Genomic DNA, 20,646 nt, shown 5'->3' with positions numbered 1-20,646 from the left:
CCTTTTCACCATGACGTCACACGTACTTCCGGGTGGCAAAAGTCAGAGCTTAACAAACCCTTATGTGTCGATAAGAAGATACGTGAGGTAAATAGCGTCTAATGAAGATGGGACGCCAGCCATAATTTACATTTCCACACGTAAGTTGTTTAAAAAAATAGATGTGGTGGAAATTCAGACAGTTAACATGATCATTGAGGGACTGGCTAATTTACTTTTCTGTTGCTCGGATTAATGGCACAGATGTGCTATTTTTACGCTGAAATAAATAGCGCCCTGTAGAACTGATGCTAGCTAGCAGGCTCGCCATTTTGTTTTGCTAAAATGACAACCCAACCAAAGATTTTAAAAACACCTGTGAGAAAATGTCTTCCACAAACCCGATGATGGAGGTTTTGTCACGTCAGAAGTGTCTCCTACGCTACCAGGCAGTCTTGCAATCTTCTCTGTAATTATTTAAGACATCTGTTCGATAAATCCTCCTCACCCATAAGTTTTGCAAGATTATCATTATTATTATTATTTTATTCATTTTTTTTTTAGGGAAAAAAAAACCTCAACATTATTAAATTTATTACACATTATTGATGGCACAACCGCAACAAGTTTTTGTCAGGGTTTCAGTTCAGGTCAGTGGTACTCAATCACTTTCTGCCACACGGAAGTATCCCGGCGCCTCTTGTTTACAAACATGAAATGGTCGATTGATTGCGCCATATCTGCATAGAAACTAAAGTAGAATGAGGAGAAAGGTGGCAATGGACGGCAAAGACAAGAATGTTAGGAAGGGAATGAGGGGATATCTGTGCTGATTTCTTTACTTCAAAAAGTAGCTTTTTGTTTTTCCATTACTGTTTGCATGTAGAAGTGTCCCCTCCTTGGTTCTTCTATTTTTTACCATTTATGATCCCGTTTAAATTTCACCAGTTGGCTCAAGCGATGTGTAGAAAAAGTGGAACCTCTGAGGTCGAACACATTGTTTCTTATAGGATTTCTTTCTGCAGCACTTGTCCTCATTAGGTAGTCACAGGTGAGCTGGAGCCTACACTGGACTGGTCAACAGCCAATTGCACTCACATTCACACCTATGGAAATTTTAGAGTATTCCAACAGCCTAACATGTATTATTTTGGGTCGTGGGATGAGAAAACTCACCTAAAACTGGGGAGGAGGTACAGGATTGCTGGAGTTAAGATTCAAACCTGGGAACTCTCGATTGTTAGCCAAATGTACTAACCACGACTGTAACGTATAGACACTAATGTAAATATAACTCATCCATGGTGAACAAATGTAAATAATCTGGGACAGCATGGTGGAGGAAGTCAGAAGCCTTGAGAAGGGATCACAGATGAAGGGGGCGGCGCAGCGGCAGTAAAACAGGCCAAAATCCAGATCTGGATGACAGAGGGTAAGATAGAGCAAGAGACTAGTCTCACACTAAGTGTGGTTTAACCAATTGCGATTGTGGTTTAATCACATGAATGCCAACATAATGTCCGTTTTTAGGTGTGGTCCTTGTCTCATGATGTCAGAATGTCAAGAGCATGATAAAGAGGACTGTTTAAATTGTAATTGAACCAAGAGTTTGTCAGTTAACAACTCTACACTCTAATTCGCTGACGCCCACGTCACTCACCAGACTAGGCCCCGCCTTCTAAAGTAATTCATACTTAAAGTCAGTTTAAATAATTCTAATTGAACCACGACATTTGTGGTCCATTCATGGATTAAACATCCATTACACATTTTTGTAACTTTTTGTTAGAAAACAAGATGATGTGCAACATGTACTGAAACATTGAACAGTTGAACTTTTTCAAAAGGTTAGAGGTAACATTAAGTTCCCTTGTAAAGGTTGTAGTGCATTTTAGGTTTATCCTGAAGTTTCAGGGGTTTTCGGCTTGAGAGGTTCCACTACACGACGATGAAACCCCTCCAAAAAAGTGCATTTTCCCCTTTCGTCTTTGTATTTCTTCTTAAAAGTGAGCCGTACCCACTCTTGGCAAATACATCTCCGCGGGAGGAGTGCAGCCGAAAGGGCTTTCGCACTCCCACAAGCTGCTCCATTCCATCTGTCAGGAGGCGTTGATAAATCTAAAGCCTCTGTCTCGGGCCAAGTTTTCTCCTGAAAGGGGGATAATATTAATAACTGTACATCATATCTGCAGCAGTGCCTACCTGTTTGTTTCTTCTCGGTGTTCGACATTAATTAACAGATGGGCAAATGTTTGTTCATTAATTTCCATTGAATACTTTTTCATCCCTTTGTAAACCTTGATGTCTCCTTATGTTTGTGTTCGTGTGTGTATGCATGTGTATCTGTATGTGTGTGTGTCATATCTTAAATATAAAATGTGTCAAAATGTGTAGTGATGTATGGAAAGCTGTTTGAGCATTTTTTTTCGATATCCTTGACATCTAGTTTAAGTTCCATGTACTATTACACATTTTCTCCTCACCAGTAAGATAATTCACTGCACTAGTAGAACGACTAAGCCGTACTGGTACTTCTATTGAAGCACAAGATGTAAACCAGTAGAATTGTATAATGTCACTAGTAGTACTGGTAGCATGCAGTTGTCAACTAGGGCAGTTTTGCTTCCCTCACAGTCACTATTAATGTAATGTAATTATCCCACTAGTATGCCAAAGTTGGCCAACTAGTGAGGACAGCTTTGAGCGTATTTAATGGACCTTAAGCCGGATATTAAAGATATGAATAAGCTCAAAAAGCTTTCCATAGGGCTATTACTCAATTTTATTGATTTGTTTGAATTCATTTGGAACCTATCCTCTGTTATTCACTGGAAAACTCACATTTTCCCTGATTTTATGCTCAGTCCAGACCAATGAAAGTACAGTATTGCTTTGGTGTTGTCTTTGGGCATCTTGGTGCCAAGTAACTATATTGAAGTGAGATGAGTAGCTTCATTTAGACTAAAGTAGAACTTTGCTACCATCTTGTGGTATCGTGATGCCAAGGAACTATTTTGAAGTGAGTTGAGTATTTTCAATCAGACAAAAGTATTGTTTTGCCAGCATCTTGTAGCATCTGTAGACAATTATTAGACTTCATAGGGAGAGTCTTAGTTACTAGCAGATTTTTCGCTATTCCTGACAGGGCCCAGTTCCTATAGCCGCCGTGTAAATCCAGCCTTACAATCCCGTGCACAATTAGCACTTCTATAGCTTGCACACCATGTATCAGTTCATCATGGTTGGAAGGACATACATGCAGCAAATGAGCAACGGACTCCATCCAAGATAGCAGACACCTTGGTGCAAACCCACCGCGGCGTCCACGTCGGCTCCCAGCGCGCGGCGTCTAATTTTAGATGCCTGCTATAGTAAGCGCACAAGTGGAGCAGGCTGATTGTGAGGGCTGAGTCAGAGCTTATAGCGCCCTTCTGCCCGTCTTTGCACCATCTTCTCTCACTCCAATGGTGTTGTCACCCACACACATGCAGCCTCTGAAAAGTATGTTACTGTACCTCCTTGTGGCGACTGTCTGATACAGCGAACCTTTTTTTCCCCCAGAGGATATGCTCCAGAGTCACCTGCGAAAGGTGAAAATCAGAGCTTAACAAACAAAAACGAGTATTACAAGAGAGTAGTGGCAAAGCAATACTTTTATATTAGACATAGGGCTTCTTCCTGAGCACAAAAAATATGAATAATAGAGGATAGGTTTTTAAAAAAATTGAAAATAGGTGACTTCTCAAATATGCGGGGGATGTCTGTAAATAAATCATGATTTTCAACCATAAAGTGAAATTGGACCATTTACATGTCCTAGCACACTTATGTTCCGCAGCACAGTGGTGGGAAATCACTGTGTTACTAGTCTATCACTAACCTTCGGTAACACAAAAATAAAATCATAATTACAACCCAAATTCCAATGAAGTTGGGACGTTGAGTTAAACATAAATAAAAACAGAATACAATGATTTGCAAATCATGACAACCTATATTTAATTGAATACACTCCAAACACAAGATATTTAATGTTCAAACTGATAAACTTGATTGTTTTTAGCAAATAATCATTAACCTAGAATTTTATGGCTGCAACACGTTCCCAAAAAGCTGGTACAGGTGGCAAAAAAGACTGAGAAAGTTGAGGAATGCTCATCAAACACCTGCTAATTGGGAACAGGTAGGTGCCATGATTGGGTATAAAAGGAGCTTCCCTGAAGTCCTCAGTCATTCACAAGCAAAGATGGGGGGAGGTTCACCACTTTGTGAACAAGTGCGTGAGAAAATAGTCGAACAGTTTAAGGACAATGTTCCTTAACGTACAATTGCAAGGAATATAGGGATGTAATCATCTACGATCCATAATATCATCAAAAGGTTCAGAGAATCTGGAGAAACCACAGCATGTAAGCGGCAAGTCCGAAAACCAACATTGAATGGCCGTGACCTTCAATCCCTCAGGCGGCACTGCATCAAAAACCGACATCAATGTGTAAAGGATATCACCACATGGGCTCAGGAACACTTCATAAAACCAATGTCAGTAAATACAGTTCGGCGCTACATCCGTAAGTGCCACCTGAAACTCTACTATGCAAAGGCAAAAGCCATTTATCAACAACACCCAGAAACGCCGCCGGCTTCTCCGGGCCTGAGCTCATGTAAGATGGACTGATGCAAAGTGGAAAAGTGTTCTGTGGTCCGACGAGTCCACATTTCAAATTGTTTTTGGAAATTATGGATGTCGTGTCCGGGCCAAAGAGGAAAAGAACCCTCCTAACCAGCTTCTGTGATGGTATGGGGCTGTGTTAGTGCCAATGGCATGGGTAACTTACACATCTGTGAAGGCACCATTAATGGTGAAAGGTACATCCAGGTTTTGGAGAAAAATACAACGTCTTTTTCATGGACGCCCCTGCTTATTTCAGCAAGACAATGCCAAACAACATTCTGCACGTGTTACAACAGCGTGGCTTCGTAGTAAAAGAGTGCGGGTACTAGACTGGCCTGCCTGCAGTCCAGAACTGTCTCCCATTGAAAATATGTGGCGCATTATGAAGCGTAAAATACGGCCACGGAGACCCCGGACTGTTGAACAGCTGAAGCTGTACATCAAGCAAGAATGGGAAAGAATTCCATCTACAAAGCTTCAACAATTAGTGTCCTCAGTTCCAAAACGTTTAAAGAAATGGTGATGTAACACAGTGGTAAACATGAACCTGTCTCATCTTCTATGGAACGTGTTGCAGCTATAAAATTCCAAGTTAATGATTATTTGGTAAAAACAATAAAGTTTATCAGTTTTAACATTAAATACCTTGTCTTTGTAGTGTATTAAATTAAATATAGGTTGAACATGATTTGGAAATCATTGTATTCTGTTTTTATTTATGTTTAACAAAACCTCCCAACTTCATTGGAATTGTACAATAAACATTTGTATGAAAAACATAAATAAAAAAACAATGAAATGAAACCAGTAAGTACACCAGTGTTTTCTTTTGCAGTTGAGTAAAACAAGGAAAGTGGGGAAAAGTTGCATTATTTAGCCTGTTTGGTCAAGCTCAAATCACAAACCCGCAGATTGCGGCAGCAGGTGAGCTAATCAGTAACTTTAAGCAACTTGCAGCCACAAAAATACAAAAAGCTTTGACTCAACAAATTCATGCATGGATAACGAGATTCACTTAGACCTTTAACTTGGCATTTTAAAAGATGCAAAGGGAGGAAACGAAGCGCTGAAATTAAAGTAATCACAGCAAATTAAGCCAAGCTCTTAGGTTTTAATCAGCCACCATACTTGATTCCTAGACACAGTGAGAGGCCTGAAATGTAAATGATTCAAATGACAAATTAGAAAAAGTAAATAGCGCAAAAGAAACCCAAAAAAGCCTTTGAGTATTTATTCAATATCTTTGAAATCCAGCTTAAAGTCCATGGACCAGCAGATGTGGCGAGAGTAACCAAAAATTAAAGTTACTTTAGAATAATACAATTCATGTAAAAGTAAAAAGTAATCCTCCCCCCCAAAAAAATGCTTGAATAAGAGTATTTACTGAATAAAATACTCAAGTACTGAGTAACTGTTGAGTAACACAGATTTTGTTTTTTTTGTTTTTCATTTTGAAGAATTTATTTAGCTCTTTGTTCTCACGAGTGAAACAACTTTGGGAAATTTGTCGGGCAAGTACATATTACTAGTGAGGCAAAACTGTGCACTAATTGACAACTGTGTGCCACAAGTACTACTAGTCACTTTATAAAATTCTATTAGTTCTAGTAACCAGTAGCTGTCCACTAGTGTGCAGTTTTGTCTCACTAGTGCCATGTTCTGCTAGTAGTGTGCCCTCATCAGTTGTTCTGCTAGTGTGTTGAATTGTCTGACCAAGGAGGACAAAGAGTGTAGTACATGGACCTTTAGCTGGATATCAAAAATACCAAATGTCCTCACGAGTAGGACAAATTTGGCTTACTAGTAGGGCAACTACACGTTACTAGTGTGGCAAAATTGTGCACAAGATGACATATGCGTGCTACTAGAACTACGAGTGACATTTTAACCGTTTACTAGTTAACATCAAACGTTTCACTGGTAGTACTATCGAAAGTGTTGAGCATTTATTTGATATCCTTGATATCGAGCTTAAGGTTCATGTACCTAGTACCTACCCTCTTTGTCTTTACTAGTAGGACAACTTTGGCATACTAATAGGTAGGGATGTTCAATAACACCACCACCAGTACAAGCAAGAGTATTCACTCTTGAGTACTCACACATACAGATAATAGAAAACAAAGACTTTTATTTGCAATGCACATGATCATTCGCCGATGTGTCAATTGCTGCAATGTAGCGCCAAAGACTGGTGAGGAGGACTAACGCCATGTCAGATTTTTTTGCCTTCAGTATCGTTTGTTGGTATCGGCAGCCTTTATGAGTACCCAGTACATTTAAATAATGCCGGTCAGATACGATACCTGTTATCGGTACTCGCCCATCCCTACTAATAGGAAGACTACATGCTCCTAGCGACGCAAAACTGTGTACTAGTTGACAACTTTCAGCTACTAGTACTACTATTTACATTATAAACTACGACTAGTTAACATCTAGTGCCTCACTAGTAGTGCACTCTTTGTTCTCACTAGTAGGAAAGCTTTGGCAATACAATAGGACAACTACATGTTGCTAGTGAGGCAAAATTGTACACTAGCTGACATCCTTGTGCCACTACTAGTGAAACGCTAGATGACAACTAGACACATTTTCTAATGTCACTAGTGCTACTAGTAGCACACAGTTGTCAATGCACAGTTTTGCATGTTTAGTTTTCCTGGTTTGTATCAGTGTGGTTGGTATCTCATCATTATTTGTTGCATATAAAACTGCCATGTTATTTACCTGAGGAAAAACCAAGCTTTTGTCTAGCATAGAGACACAGAGTGTAAAAGTGTAACATTGAAGGCCTTAAAATTGGTGAGCTTTGTGTTTACACACTTAGCAGAGGAGCTTCTGCGGAATGTTCCTGCCTAGTCTCAAGAGGCTGACAAATAGGAATGTTGTCTTCCCGAAATGGACGAGTACTCTACAATGGTCCGCTGAAACGCCAGATGCAAAGAGTCTGTCCTGGTTCTATCCGGTAAATACTCAAGGAAAGTTCAGATACTTGAAATACTTACACTTAAAGGCTCTGTGAAGTGAATTCAGAGATTTGTTTCTAAATTGAAGATAATAGTTGAAAATGTGTAAGACTGAGACTATGTAATACTCAGTTGTGGGGATATAGCAGTAAACTGTTTCTCACCATTTCTTTTTTGATTTTTTTTTTTGGAGGGCATGGCGCACTTGGGCTGGCATGAGTCGCCCATCCCCCACTATATAAGAACTTGAGCGCCTTCGCCCGCATCAGCGGCTATCCGGAGCAATTGTTAATTGCATTTATCTAGCTAGCACCGAATATAAATCTTCCCTTCAAATAGCCCACTGGTGTCGCTGCTTTAGAGCGCTTCATTGTTAGCCATGTGCGCGCGCACCTAATGCAGAAATAGACAGCAAAGCGAGGGGGTGTTTTTTTTTAAATCTGACTTGACAGCCAGCGTGTTGACCGGAGCTTTGGGCTGCCGTGGCAGCTTTAGGGCCCCTCGTTGTCCTGAGGTCCTCTGGCACCAGCCTTTTAATTGTTTCTAGCGCTAGAACAAAAACCTACGGAGAGGCTACATTCAGACATTATAGTCTGCGCCTCTTGAACAGCCTGCCAGAGGGCATCAGAAACGCAGAGACTGTTGATATTTTTAAAAGGAGGCTCAAGACTCACCTGTTTGGTTTAGCTTTTAACTGATTTATTTATTATTTCATTAGCTATTTATCTATCTACTTATTTATTCCTTTATCTATTTTTTATCCTGACCTATTGTCTTTTAGTCTTTTTAAGTTTTACACCAGTGTCTTCTCATGGGATTCTCCACGCTGGGTGCTGTTTTCGGTCTGCCCGCGGGGATGTTATCCCAATCATCCAGTTTCCCCGTGGGCGAGGTGGCTCTGCACAATGGCATCGTATTGTGGTTGTGAGGGGTGCTGCCTCTCAGTGTGGATGGCTCCCTATCCTTCGTTTCGGATCCTAAATGGCTTGTCATGTCTCTACACTATAAGTCAATATATTCTGTGTGTGTGTCTATGTGTGTGTCTGTGTGTATTCATCTGGCTGCGTTTGCATTTATGCATTATGTGGGGATGAGATGGGTATGGTTATGTATATTTCTTGCTCTTTTAATTGTCTGTTTTTATTCCTATAAAGCACTTTGTGTTGCATTTTTAACGTGTGGGAAAAATACAATATCAATACAATTTTATTTTATTTGACCATTGAACAAGGTGTGGTTTCAACATTTTCAGCAGACGCGCCGACAGCATTTGAAAGCAGAGAGAATGGCTTGATTTTTCTCAATTTTGAAGCCTCATTTTATATACTTTGGCAGGGTTGTTAATGGCACTCTTCTCTGTGGTGTCTCAAATTTACAAGACATACTTATTTTTACTTTATAGGGGCTTAAAGTATAGTATAAAAGTATCTGTAGTTGGTTGCTTCCCTCCACTGGTGTTAGGGTGAAGTGTTAAGCCTCTCTGGTGATGATGATGGGCAGCGAGTGTTTGCTCTAAGACAGGAGCTGGTTCCCATCACAGAACACGGTCATGAGATATAGCCAGAACTTGTGAAAGTGATTCTGAGAGGTAAGCCAGATAGGAAGAAGGCGAGCTACCGCCGCCATGTTCACCGTCAACGTCTCGTCCTCAATGTCGCTGGGAAGGAGACTGCCTCCGAAATGTTCCTTAAGAAGCTGCCGTCTGATTGGGATTTTAAGGTAAACGTGGAGATGGACGCACGGCGAATCTGAATTATGGGAATGAAGTCACATCGATCACATTTGGATCCTCTCCAGGGTAGCTGATTCTGCAAGTTTTTTGAGTTGCGAACCATCACTTTGTGTTGTGGGCTGATATCGGAGGTACGAGGCAGTTTAGGTTACACCGCCGACTAATGTGCTATATATATATATATATATATATATATATATATATATATATATATATATATATATATATATATATATGGTCGATCCCCTCTTCCACACCTACTGTACCTGTTGGAAAATGTACTTGCCAAATATACTGTATTAGTCGGAGACAGTAAACAGCTGGATTCCAGTTGACGAATATAAATGTCTATGGACGTGAATGAGTTAAATGCTCTTGCAGGCCTGCTAGAGATCACGGGGTGTGAAGCAGGTGCTTAGTTCGCTTATGCCTTGCGCCGGCTTGAGTTTGAGACCTGTGATCATAGTCGATTAGAGTTCATGTCCAACTATAAGCATTCCATTGCACACACAATTTGCACTTTTTTCCTAATCTTTTTTGAGTGGCGTAATAAGGTTTTTCCAGGCATGATTCTAAAAATTGTGGAATGCTGCCTCAGCAGGGAAGACAAAATATGGCCTTAATCGCAACTTTGAGCGCAGCCAATTGGAATGGAGATGTAATTGTTCTTGTAAACTGCAGGAAAAACCACTAATGGGAACCATGCAGTGTTTTTGTGGCGGAAGGAATGTGCATGTGTATGTGTGTGTGTGTGTGTGTGTGTGTGTGTGTGTGTGTGTGTGTGTGTGTGTGTGTGTGTCTGTGTGTGTGTGTGTGTGTGTGTGAGAGTGTGTGCATACAAAGGAGCATGAATGTACCTATGTTGTTTTGAATTCCTTTGAATATTGAGTGCCTGCAAGGTCAGCGTTGCATGGGTATCCATAATATTTGTGTGTGTGTGCACATGTGTTTGCGTGCGTGTGTGTGTGCGTGCGCGTGTTTGTGTTTGATCACAGCGGCACTCCAAAGCGTCCTAAAACGGAGGCCGTTCGAAAAGACTTTCTGGAAGCTGAGTCATCGCAGTTAATGCAAAAAGCGGAGATTGAGTAGGGGGAGGGAATGGCATGGCGGGGGTCTGTGGAGCAGGATGTGTGTTATTCTGTCCGAGTACGTTCATATGAGTGGGTGGTAAAGTGTGTGCATCCAGCCAGTGGATAACAGCCGCTTGGATCTGCTTGTATGGGTTCTGGTGCTGTTATGTATAGATATATATATATTTTTTTAAAAGGGCAAATACAGTGTTAGCCAACATCAAGATACAATAGAGCTTCTAAAGTTGAATACGGCCAACCTCTGATTTCCCATTGAGATCAATGTTTTTTTGGGATATTCATTCTAGGCAATGTTTTGAGTAGAATTCCAACATTATAAACTGACATAAGTATAATATAGAAGGTCACAACCATACTGACAAATGTAAAGGGAAAAGAAAAAATAGAGTTGAGGTTCCCCTGTTATCTTTATTAACTGTACAGTGAACCCACGTTTATGTTCCAGATCCACTGGCGATAGGTGAAAATCCATTATATAAAGACCATATTTAAGTAATTATACACTACTGTATAACATCACTTTGAAGAAACGAAAAGAAGTTCTCCAAAAAAAGAGGCTAACAGTGCTTGCTTTTGTCACTCCCAGTTAATGTTTCGAGAATTAAAAATGTTATATTTAAACATCAATATTCAACCAAGCTATATAATCTTGTCAAAACAATCTCTGCAGATTAATGTAAAATGCCATTGAAAGGCTAATGGCAATTAAAACGAGCCCTAATTTAAACACATGCAGCAACGCATACAAACAGAACAAAAGTTAATCACTGTATATTTAAACCAAAATGTTCAAGCAAACCATGTAATCACGTCTAACGAACGTATAAAGTTGTGCTGTGAAGCGGCCGCAGCCAGCACAAGTCCCCCTGGCTGGTTCCTTTGATAGTTACAATTTTTTTTTTCCTAGTTTTACTCCCCTTTCCAGTCCCTCTGCACTGCAGCCATTGCGGCTGTCGACAAGCGGCCACGGCGCCCAGCAGGACGCCTGTCCCCCGTTACTATCATTGTGAAGCACAATTTACCAAGCTGTAATGGGACTGGTTGAAAATAAAAAGAGAGGGGGATATTTTGAGCTGGTCATCCGCTCCCATTAATTTTTAATTCCAACCTGCTGAGATGATCATCGCTGGCAACAATAAATGCAAGCTTTGCTATTTCAACCACCATCGTTACATCATAAATTATGAATTTAGTTAAGTATTGTTGTATAACACAACATATGTATACTTTATGGACTGTTTTTGTTTTTTTGGGGGGAGGGGGGGCGGGCAGCGGTAGAGACTCGCTGGCTTAAAACCGTGTTGTGTTGTGTTCAGCTGAGTTGAGTGGGCAGGCACTTGAATAATAATTAATAAAATTACATCACAATGTCAGCGATTTCAAATAGCACCCGTTTTACAAGCCTAATATGCCATTTACTGACTTCTGCATTCAATCGACAAACTGCATAGATTCAGAAGTTAAACTGTGTCACAGTCTCATTTTGACATACTGTATGTTAGGCATGCAAAAGCAGAAGAAAAGAAATATTCTGATGGAAGTGCCCTTTCACACACATAGAGCAACAACACGTACGAACAGAGCATACAACAATACTCACAGGCATAATATTATATCTAGTCCGCAGGTGTCAAACTGGTGGCCCGGGGGCCAGATCCGGCCCCCCACATCATTTTATGTGGCCCATGAAAGGAAATCAAAATTGCGCATTGTGTTCTGCTGTAATACCATTGAGATATTTGCAAGCATTTTTTTGTTACCAATCCCACTTTGAAAAGAAATGCAATAGTCGAAAAACATGTTTTTATAGGCTTCTGATTTCAAAACTGGTTATTCATCAATCTGTTGTGTATACTATATGTAATTGTAGTATATGAGATAATCTTTCATTTATATGGGTTCACAGTCGTAGCGGCCCTCCGAGGGAAGTCATAACTACGATGTGGCCCGTGACAAAAATGGGTTTGACACCCCAACTCTAGTCTGTGAGCACAACGAAATTACTGTAATTTAGTTGGGGACTTTCTATGCCTCTTCTTCTTGCTCCTAATTACACTGCATGTCTTCCAATCGAGCTCAGTGCTGCCCGGAATGTTGTGGCATAACATGGTACTATACCAAAGGCGCACAACTCGAAATTCTGACTTGCCTGTATACTGTGAAAACAATCGGTTAAAAATTCACAATAAAGTGAGCTGCAGATTATGAACTGCAATATAGCGGGGGTTCACTGTAGTGCCTAATCAATAACATTTTTACATCTTAATTGCATTGTGTTTTATATGTGTTTTATATTTTTAAAAACTACAGTACATTATAGGAACCGGCAGTCTAAATGAATAGATGACTGTCCAGAGTACCCTTCTTCACCCATTTATTTTGATTTTTGGGCATTTTTCACCTCTTATCAGGCTGACACTGTCAATTTTTTCTTTGTTTTTTTTTTTTGTCTTGGCAGAGAGCCAAGGAAGGTGTTGCTGCACAAGGGCTCCACCGGGCTGGGCTTCAACATCGTGGGCGGGGAGGACGGCGAGGGCATCTTTGTCTCCTTCATCCTGGCAGGGGGTCCGGCTGACCTGAGCGGCGAGCTGAGGAGAGGCGACCGCATTCTGTCTGTCAGTACTTCCACACTGAAGCTCTCTGTTTGTCCCTGTCACAATATTAACAACTTAAGGGTGGCAAAAGTACTAACACTCTGTAATTAATCAATGAATATTTGAACACAAACGATATAAAAACGCAATGTAGACAGATAGTTTAACAATACTCCCATATTACTCACTCATATTTATCCCCTGTAAAGAATGACTAATTTTACTGTGGCTTACTGAGGAGTGACTGTCTTCATGTATATCAGTATTATATTGCTCCAGGTGGCCAAGGCGCATACACCAGAAGCACAATGTCCATTGAATTGAAGCAAGAAATGTCATTCCTCTATGTATAATATCATAGAATTGTAGTTTTCTTATTAAATAACCCATTAGGTTGAGGACATCAACCAGGGAGTGAGCAAAGTTGCAATTCAAGGTTGCAATTAAGAGGCATGAGATGCACCCCTTGTCTTTTTCAACTCTTTAAATGATCACAAATTGTTCCTAACTTTGGATGACATGAACAATCAATTGAGATATTTTTCCCTATTGTTTTGGTTTGCAGGTGAACGGTGTGAATCTAAGGAATGCGACGCATGAGCAGGCGGCGGCTGCCCTGAAGAGAGCCGGACAGACTGTCACCATCATTGCTCAGTACAGACCTGAAGGTAAGCCTCACGTTCTTCTCCTTCCACGTCATTGGAATACAGAGTAACACAAAGTTCGCAATTAAAGGTCCAATGCCATCAAATTTTGTTTTCATTTTTTTAAAATCTTTGATGTCCTTTTACCCGCAACTCTAGTGAGGGTAAGCGGTACGGAAAGTTGAATGAATGAATGATTGCCTTTTATCACGTTTGCAAGATAATTTTGGTTAAAAATGTCCATGATGGTGTTTTTCAAGATATTCTAGTTGGTCTTTTACGCCTTGCAGATAAGCCGGCTAGATTTCTCATTAATATTCAACATGTAAATTGCTTCACACTGATTTGATCGCTGTTCTCCTTAATTTGAATATGGCATATGACCGCAGCAGTAGTGTACTCTGCACCGAACATGCATTCACTTATACAACCGACACCTGTAAACAGTTGACACAGATGATTTGCTTTCGTGGGCCACATGAAATGACTTGGCGGGCCAGATTTGGCCCCTGGGCTTTGAGTTTACATGGAAAGATATTAGATTCCATGTGTTTTCTTATTTTTATGCTGCCATAACGCATATCCCAACTGTGCCATAAAATGTTTTTAAATTGTGTCACTTAAACCATGGAATGTGAATCCAGTCTAGGGTGGTGCGTTTTATTTTACTGGGCCGTGTGCTCCACAAATTCTGCCTAGCGACAAGTGACGTGATCACGTAAAGAGAAGGTCAACTATTCACGTAGTTTTAAAATTAATCACTTTTGTCTGTGTGATTCTATGTAGATAGTGTAATGCAGTGTTTCCCAACCTTTATTGAGACCAGTCACATATTTTTACATAAGATAAATCTTGTTATACCATGTCACAAAACGTATATAAACTAGGCTTTTTTTTTTTGGGACCGATCAGCGAGTTAAAAAAAAAAAAAAAAAGGAGAACCGATCACAAGATAGAGGAATGTGTCTATTTAAATGACCTGTTCATTTACTGTATAGACTTGTGTACTTAATTGCGCCCAAAAAATATTTACAATAAATAATGTATCTTTGTTCATCAATTTATGCTAGTGAGGCACAGTGACAGACAGAACAAATGAATGGTCTTCTATTATCTGGCAGGAAGTACATACAGTAATTAATGTATCCACTTACTGTGACATTTTTGTTTGTTGGTGTGCCGTGAGATTTTTTTTCCAACCATAAAGGTTGGAAATCACTGCTCTAGTCAGGTCATGCATTCGAATCAGTCAGGTCAGTCCAACATTACAACATGACAGAAATAATGGGTGCTAACTTACTGTAATTAAATTACTTTATTGTAATTAAACTACTTCACCCACACCGAAACTTTAGAGCATGATTCGATAGAACGCTGGCATGTTCGCTTACAACCGTTAGTGCTAGCACTAGCTTGCTAGGCTACATAATGTTTTGTTGCCTGCTTCCGAGCCATATCGTATTAAAACTAAGTGAACATACCTTAAGCAATCCTTAAAAGAACGTCCTCTCCCGAGCACACACGTTTTACCCCATTTTGTTATTATAATACAGTCGCCGCGATCCACTGTTGTTGTCGTCGCCATGGTAACGAGTGTATCCGGTCGCATTTGAGTTGACAAGATAAAGCCCAATGATCCTCAAAAACGGGATGCGGTGGTATCGGAATACAACATTTTGTTGCAGTAGTCTGACATAATGCAATCATGAAAGACCTAATTTTTCTTGAAGTCTTAGGGCAGTACGTGTTGTCTCTGTCTCACACCGCCGACATGTTTTTTAAAAAAAAATAACTTTATTGGTGGTCAGATATTTACAGTACTACGTCAAAAGAAGCGACAAGGCTAAAAATAAACTACCTTTAGGATTCAAATATACTGTACATGATGGCGACGCGGAGTAAATGTCTTTTGCGGAGCCGATCAATCGGCAAATTGTGACATTAAAGCCAATCAGCATAAAATGCTAATTATCGGCCGATACCAATCAGGCCGATCAGATCGGTGTAAAGTCTAATATAAACGTAACTGTATACTGAAAGAAATAGTGGCACTGGTTAGCACATCTGCCTCACAGTTCTGAGGTAGTGGTTCAAATCCAGCCTCACCTGTGTGGAGATTGCATGTTCTCCCCGTGCCATTGTGGGTTTTCTTCGAGTACTCCAGCTTCCTCCCACATCCCAAAAACATGCGTGGTAGGTTAATTGGAGACTCTAAATTGCCCATAGGTGTGAATGTTTGTGCGAATAGTTGTTTGTTTTTATGTGCCCTGGGATTGGCTCGGGACCAGTTCAGGGTGTACCCCGCCTCTCGCCCAGAGTCAGCTGGGATAGGCTCCAGCACGCCCATGACCCTACTGAGGATAAGCGGACTGTACGGAAAATGGATGGATGGACTGAAAAATTTGTCGATTCACTGCAGAAATTCACCGAGTGTTATGCACATATGGAACCTCATACTGTTAGCCGCAAAGTCAACAAATTATGTTCGCAAAATTATGTTATAATGGCGAGATACATTAAAATGTCAATTTTCACTCTCAATTCTGTGAGATCTGTCTTTGAGTGTAAAACACTTACAATATCTCGAAAAAACAAATGAATGAGTATCACTGACCACATTCAATATGGTGGTGATGCTTACGTATGATTTCGGCCTAAGGCGGGTTCTACATATATTTAATGTCTGTGTTCACTATTTTACTAGGTGGTGTCACCAGTGCAGCGCAGTAGTTTACTTGTGATGTTTAATTGCGTACTAGTAGGCCAGTTGTTCTTCGAGTGCACCCTAGTAATTCTACTAATGAGTGTACTAGTGCATGGACATTAAGCTTTTTGGAAAGCCATTTGCTTACCTGCCTACTGGTTGGGCCTAGTAGCAGTTCTACTACAGCACTGTAGTTTGCTGGTAAGGTTTAATTGCGAACTAAGAGGCCAAAAGTGGTACTAGGTGTGGGGGAAAAAAATACTAGAGACATAGTCATTCTACAAGTGCGCCCTAGTCGTTTCCATAGGCCCCAGCTCTACCTGGTTTGGCCGCGGAAGTGCGCTCGTGTCCGGGTTGTGAAGAGCTCGCGCGGACGGATATTGATTGCGAGAGGGGGGCGGTGCTACGGCTAGCATGCGGCCGGTTTAGCATCACGTAAGGCGGGCAAATGAACCACGGTTGGCCGCCCCTTTCTTCGCTCTCACTGCCGACTGGTTTAACCGGTGAACACACACGCAGGAGGCTGCCCTGGCTCGAGAAGAAGGAGAAAAGAGTGATTGAAGAAGGGAAACGTCATTTTTTTTTTTTTTAAAAGCGCGGAGGAAGGAAAAAGGTGGAAATAGGCCAAGCGAGCAAGTTGAAATCGGACTGCCAGCCTCAGTTTTGATAGGATGGGGGATGGGCTAGTGCACAACAGCCCAGCACAAGCCGCGTGAAGTCGCTTATGGCCGGTTGAAAACCCGACAAAATACCGGCGGAGACCAGCGAAGCTTACGTCCATTTGAGGTGAGACGAGGCAGTTGTTTAACAAAATAAAACAAAAAATAAAAGGGGAAAACAGTCAAAATGTCTCGTGCTTGTGTTGGGGTTGAACAAGTGTATTTAGGTAGCCCGATGCGCTATTAACCTGTATGTACTTCCTCGGTAGTGGAGTCCACAGTGGAAGTTATAGCCAGTTAGCAGTTAAAAAAAACCCTACTTACATTAGCCATTTACTCTACAGTTGAATTTTAAAAACATACATTATGTGTACTACGATGTTTATGGTTTAATGAACTGCGTTCGCACACGTTAGTTAGTTAGTTAATGATTGGCACTTGTTTGCGATTAAACCACATCGATTCGATTTTAATCTCCTTAACGTCGTGGTGACTCGACACGGTTGAGGCTGGATAAAGTAGTGCTGTGTAGTAGGACACGGTGGGGAGCATTGTTATGCTTTTGAAACTCATTTCTGTGTGGCTCTTATGTAATTCAAGGCTTTAGGTGGGGACGCACAGGTGTGGTCCAACAGGTGTGTATGGAAAGCCGTTTGAACATTTATTCCATATCCTCGGTATCCAGTTAAAGGTCCATTTACTAGTATGCTCTTTGTCCTCACTAGTAAAACCATTCAGCGCACTAGTAGAATGGCTGTGTCTTAGTAGTAATGTTTTTTTTTGTTTTTACCACTGTAGGCCTACTAGTATGCTATGAAACCTTACGAGTTAATTACTGTGCTGCACCAGCAACACAACTTGGCCCAAGTAGTGACCTAGTGGAGTCACTAATAGTTTCAACTGACTATTAGTTGTCCTACTAGTATGCCAAAGTGTCCTTTTAGTGTGGATAAAGGTCATACAGTAGTGGATGGCAGTAGCTCTTTGTCCTCAATAGTAAGGCAATACAGCGCACTAGTAGAAAAACTTAAATCTGTCTTAAATGTAAAGGTTTTTTTTCCCCACTACTGTATGGCATTTCTGTACACAAGTATGACAACATTGGCATAGTAGGACAGCTACGCTAGTGAGGCAGAACTGCTGTAGTTGACATTTCCACCCTACTTTTACAAGTAGTGAAGCGCTAGATGTTATCTAGTAAATTTTCAGAATGTCAATCGTACTCGTAGTATGCAGTTGTCAACTAGTGCACTGTTTTGCCACATTACTAATATAGTTGTCCTACTAGTATACCAAAGTTGTCCTGCAAGTGAAGAGAGAGCCACCTTAACAATGGTGGCTCGGAACATGGTCCACTCGGACTCGATGTCCCTCGGAACATGAGCAAAGTTCTGTCGGAGGTGGGAGTTGAAACTCTTTCTGACAGGGGATTCTGCCAGACATTCCCAGCAGACCCTCACAATACGTTTGGGCCTGCCACGTCGGACTGGCATCTTCCCCCACCATCTGAGTCAACTCACCACCAGGTGGTTATCAGTTGACAGCTCCGCCCCTCTCTTCACTCGAGTGTCCAAGACATCGGCCGCAAGTCCGATGACACGACCACGATCATCGAACTGCGACCTAGGGTGTCCTGGTGCCAAGTGCACACGTGGACACCCTTATGCTTGAACATGGTGTTCGTTATAGACAATCCGTGATGAGCACAGAAGTCCAATATATTTTATATTATATTTTATATATACAACCCCAATTCCAATGAAGTTGGGATGTTGTGTTAAACATAAATTAAAAACAGAATACAATGATTTGCAACTGATGTTCATGTTTAATTGAATACACTACAAAGACGAGATATTTATTGTTCAAAATGCTAAACTTTGTTTTTCGCAAATAATCATTAACTTAAAATTTTATGGCTGCAACACGTTCCAAAAAAGCTGGGACAGGGTCATGTTTACAACTGTTACATCACCTTTTAACAACATTCTATAAACGTTTGGGAGCTGAGGACACTAACTGTTGAAGCTTTGTAGGTGGAATTCTTTCCCATTCTTGCTTGATGTACAGCTTCAGCTGTTCAACAGTCCGGGGTCTCTGTTGTCGTATTTTATGCTTCATAATGCACCACACATTTTCAATGGGAGACCGGTCTGGACTGCAGGCAGGCCAGTCTAGTACCCGTACTCTTTTACTACGAAGCCACGCTGTTGTAACACGTGCAGAATGTGGTTTGGCATTGTCTTGTGGAATAAGTTTGGGCGTTCATGAAAAAGATAACAGTCCCGATGGTTCTTTTCCTCTTTGGGCCGGAGGACACGACATCCACAATTTCCAAAAACAATTTGAAATGTGGACTCGTGGGACCACTGAGCACTGTTCCACTTTACAGCAGTCCATCTTAGATGAGCTCGGGCCCAGAGAAGCCGGCGGCGTTTCTGGGTGTTGTTGATAAATGGCTTTTGCTTTGCATAGTAGAGTTTCAAGTTGCACTTACGGATGTAGCGCCAAACTGTATTTACTGACACTGGTTTTCTGAAGTTTTCCTGAGCCCACGTGGTGATATCCTTTACACATTGATGTCGGTTTTTGATGCAGTAAGGCATCGAAGGTCAAGGGCATTCAGTGTTGGTTTTCGGCCTTGCTGCTTACATGCATTTCTCCAGATTCTCTGAACCTTTTGATGATGAAATCCCTAAATTCCTTTCAATTGTATGTTGAGGAACATTGTGCTTAAACTGTTCGACTATTTTCTCACGCACTTGTTCACAAAGAGGTGAACCTCGCCCCATCTTTGCTTGTGAATGACTGAGCAATTCAGGGAAGCTCCTTTTATACCCAATCATGGCACCCACCTGTTCCCAATTAGCCTGTTCACCTGTGGGATGTTCCAAACAGGTGTTTGATGAGCATTCCTCAACTTTCTCAGTCTTTTTTGCCACCTGTCCCAGCTTTTTTGGAACGTGTTGCACCCATAACATTCTAAGTTAATGATTATTTGCTAAAAACAATCAAGTTTGTCACTTTGAACATTAAATATCAAGTCTTTGTAGTGTTTTCAATTAAATGTCGGTTGAACATGATTTGCAAATCATTGTATTCTGTTTTTATTTGTTTAACACAACATCCCAACTTCATGGGAATTGGTGTTGCATTATATTATTTTATATATTATTTATATATATATATTGTATATATATATATATATATATATATATATATATATATATATAAGTAATTAAATTACTTTATTGCAATTAAATTACTTTAATAAATGTCAATGACATGCTTACTCTAACTTTCTCACTCGACCCCCACCCTCCCACCGCACCCTCTCTACGCTGCATTGCTTGAAAGCGGCATGCTCCTCCTTGTGTACAGTCTTCGGGTGCCTGATCATATTTGTTGTGTTGACGTTCCCCACGACGTACTTCAGTTGTGCACAGTCTGCAAATAACTTGAGTGTTGTTTGTCTGAGACACCGCAAAATAGTCCCACACCGGCGTGTTTTTTTCACCAACAACATTTTTAAAAAAATTATTGGCCGTCAGATAGTTACATTACTACGCCACAAGGCTAAAAATAAAAAAGTTTTTGGA

The 20,646-nt window shown here is 40.8% G+C and overlaps 1 protein-coding gene across 7 annotated transcripts in view; it reads left to right on the top strand.

Annotated features, from left to right (window-relative positions):
• Positions 1-20,646, top strand: part of dlg3 (discs, large homolog 3 (Drosophila)) — a 132,905-nt gene that overhangs the window by 77,750 nt on the left and 34,509 nt on the right. For all 7 annotated transcript variants that reach the window (XM_061686314.1, XM_061686315.1, XM_061686312.1 and 4 more), the window contains 2 exons: positions 12,905-13,061; positions 13,606-13,708. In XM_061686314.1, the coding sequence (XP_061542298.1) occupies positions 12,905-13,061; positions 13,606-13,708 (260 nt within the window). The remainder of the gene's footprint in view (positions 1-12,904; positions 13,062-13,605; positions 13,709-20,646) is intronic.

This window comes from Phycodurus eques, chromosome 9, assembly GCF_024500275.1.
Source record: "Phycodurus eques isolate BA_2022a chromosome 9, UOR_Pequ_1.1, whole genome shotgun sequence".
In the NCBI taxonomy this organism is placed as follows: Eukaryota; Metazoa; Chordata; class Actinopteri; order Syngnathiformes; family Syngnathidae; genus Phycodurus; species Phycodurus eques.
Note: the sequence above shows the minus strand (reverse complement) of the source record. Positions and strands in the feature narration are given on the sequence as shown.